The 1,927-nt window shown below is 43.1% G+C and overlaps 1 protein-coding gene across 1 annotated transcript; it reads right to left on the reverse strand.

Annotated features, from left to right (window-relative positions):
* Positions 1-490: 490 nt before the first annotated feature.
* LOC112122595 (olfactory receptor 6N1-like) lies at positions 491-1,453 on the reverse strand. The gene has a single exon (XM_024221357.2). The coding sequence runs from the start codon at positions 1,451-1,453 to the stop codon at positions 491-493; it is 963 nt and encodes a 320-aa protein (XP_024077125.2).
* Between the last annotated feature and the right edge of the window lie 474 nt (positions 1,454-1,927).

Genomic DNA, 1,927 nt, shown 5'->3' on the forward strand with positions numbered 1-1,927 from the left:
CCCTTATTTTATACTCTCAATTCATGTCCCCGGAAAAATGCTGGCCCGGACATGTCCTGGTGGGTCTTGCTGAGTCACAGAGTTCAGCAATTCCCGTTGTGTGGTGCTTTGCAACTGCCTGTTACAGAATTGTGAATCTCTTGTTTACAATTCCCCTGCTGGTGATGGTCGTTTAACGCCCTCCTGGGTGAGGGTCAGCTCCTTTGTTGTCACTGGAGAACTAACAGTGGGCGACTCCCAGACTCCCAACATATTTCAATAACAACCATATAACAAAATCTCATAATGCCATATACAAATGATGATATACATATTTTGACAGAAAAATGAGTTGCAGCAGATCATGACTTACAAGGCATGTTTTTTATCACAACCATATAAAAAAGATGAATATGGGAGTTACAGGGGGCTACTTTGAGGTACAGTGCATCACAGGCTCATTGCTTCAATCACCCAGGCAGATTTCAAAACCTCAGGCTACATTATTATCTCAGAGTCTCTGCATGTTTTTGTGAAAGCCACATTTACTGACGGCTTTGCTCAAGGCTTCCTTGACCTCTCTGTTTCTCAGGCTGTAGATGAGGGGGTTTACCAGGGGAGTTAGGACTGTGAAGCAAAGAGAGAGCACTTTCTTCAGATCTCTGAGTGTATCATGTTTCAGTAGCATGTAGACAATGATTATGGTTCCATAGAAAATTGTCACCACAGTGAGGTGAGAGGAGCAGGTGGAAAAGGCCTTTTGTCTCCCGGTGGTGGAAGGGATTCTTAGGACGGTGGCGCTGATACACACGTAGGACGTCATGGTTAGTAGGAATGGAGGCAGGGTGAATACGGAGACTAATATGAGATTCACGAATATGCTCAGGTGTGTGTCACTGCAAGAGAGTTCCATCAGTAGGATGGGGTCACAATAGAAATGGTCAATTTCATTTGGACCATAAAAAATTAACTGTGATATGAATAATATAAAGATGGTACTGGCCAAGCTACCATTTAACCATGACCCAGCAGCCAACTGGAGGCAAAACCTGTTATTCATAAGAGTTGAATAGTGCAGGGGTTTACATATAGCTAAATACCAATCATAGGACATTGTTGCTAGGAGATAGCATTCCGTAGCTGCCAGAGAGCCAGAGAAATACAGTTGTGTGATGCAGCCACTCACAGAGATGGTTCTGTCCCCAGTCAAGAGACTGGCCAGTAACCTGGGCAGGAAGGTCGAGGTATAGCAGATCTCCAAGTAGGACAAGTTGCCCAGAAAAAAGTACATGGGGGTGTGAAGGTGCTGATCAGTCACAACAAGCACCGCAATGAGAGTGTTCCCAGCCACGGTTGCCATGTAGATCACTAGGAACATTAGAAAGAGAGGAATTTGAAGGTCAGGGAGATTCCCGAATCCCAAGAGGATTAATTCTGTGACGGTGGTTTGGTTTCTCCAATCTGTTCCTGCCATGGGTTGAGTCTAGGAACAAAAAAACAAGCTGGGCAATTGAATTGGAAGAACATAGCATTAAAAATTAATCAAGTCTTGTGAATTAATACCATAAATATTCAGAATATTCCCTTCCTCTCCTGGTTACAGGCTGAAATTTTAAGGCTAAATATAGACTTCAGCGTAAAGTGCCAGGAGTCTCGGTCCAAGGACAGAACATTGGTACCCATGTAGACCTCCCTCTGCTATATCAGAGCAATGACTAATATAACAGTCCATATCCCTGGTACAGAATTGGTCTGATCTGTCATATCAGAACTTGGCTATCTATCATATCCCATCTCGTGACATACCAGAGCTTAACAATGACGCTTAAGTTCTATATTTCACTTCTGTCAATAGCCAGAATAATGCCAGTTCTTAGGAGTCAAAACCAATAAGTACATCAACTAAAATCTTGGACTCAGATTTTTCATTGCAGTCTAGTGTCCATAT

The sequence above is a fragment of the Terrapene carolina genome, unplaced genomic scaffold, assembly GCF_002925995.2.
Source record: "Terrapene carolina triunguis isolate 2854851 unplaced genomic scaffold, T_m_triunguis-2.0 Scaffold31019, whole genome shotgun sequence".
NCBI classification, from domain to species: Eukaryota; Metazoa; Chordata; order Testudines; family Emydidae; genus Terrapene; species Terrapene triunguis.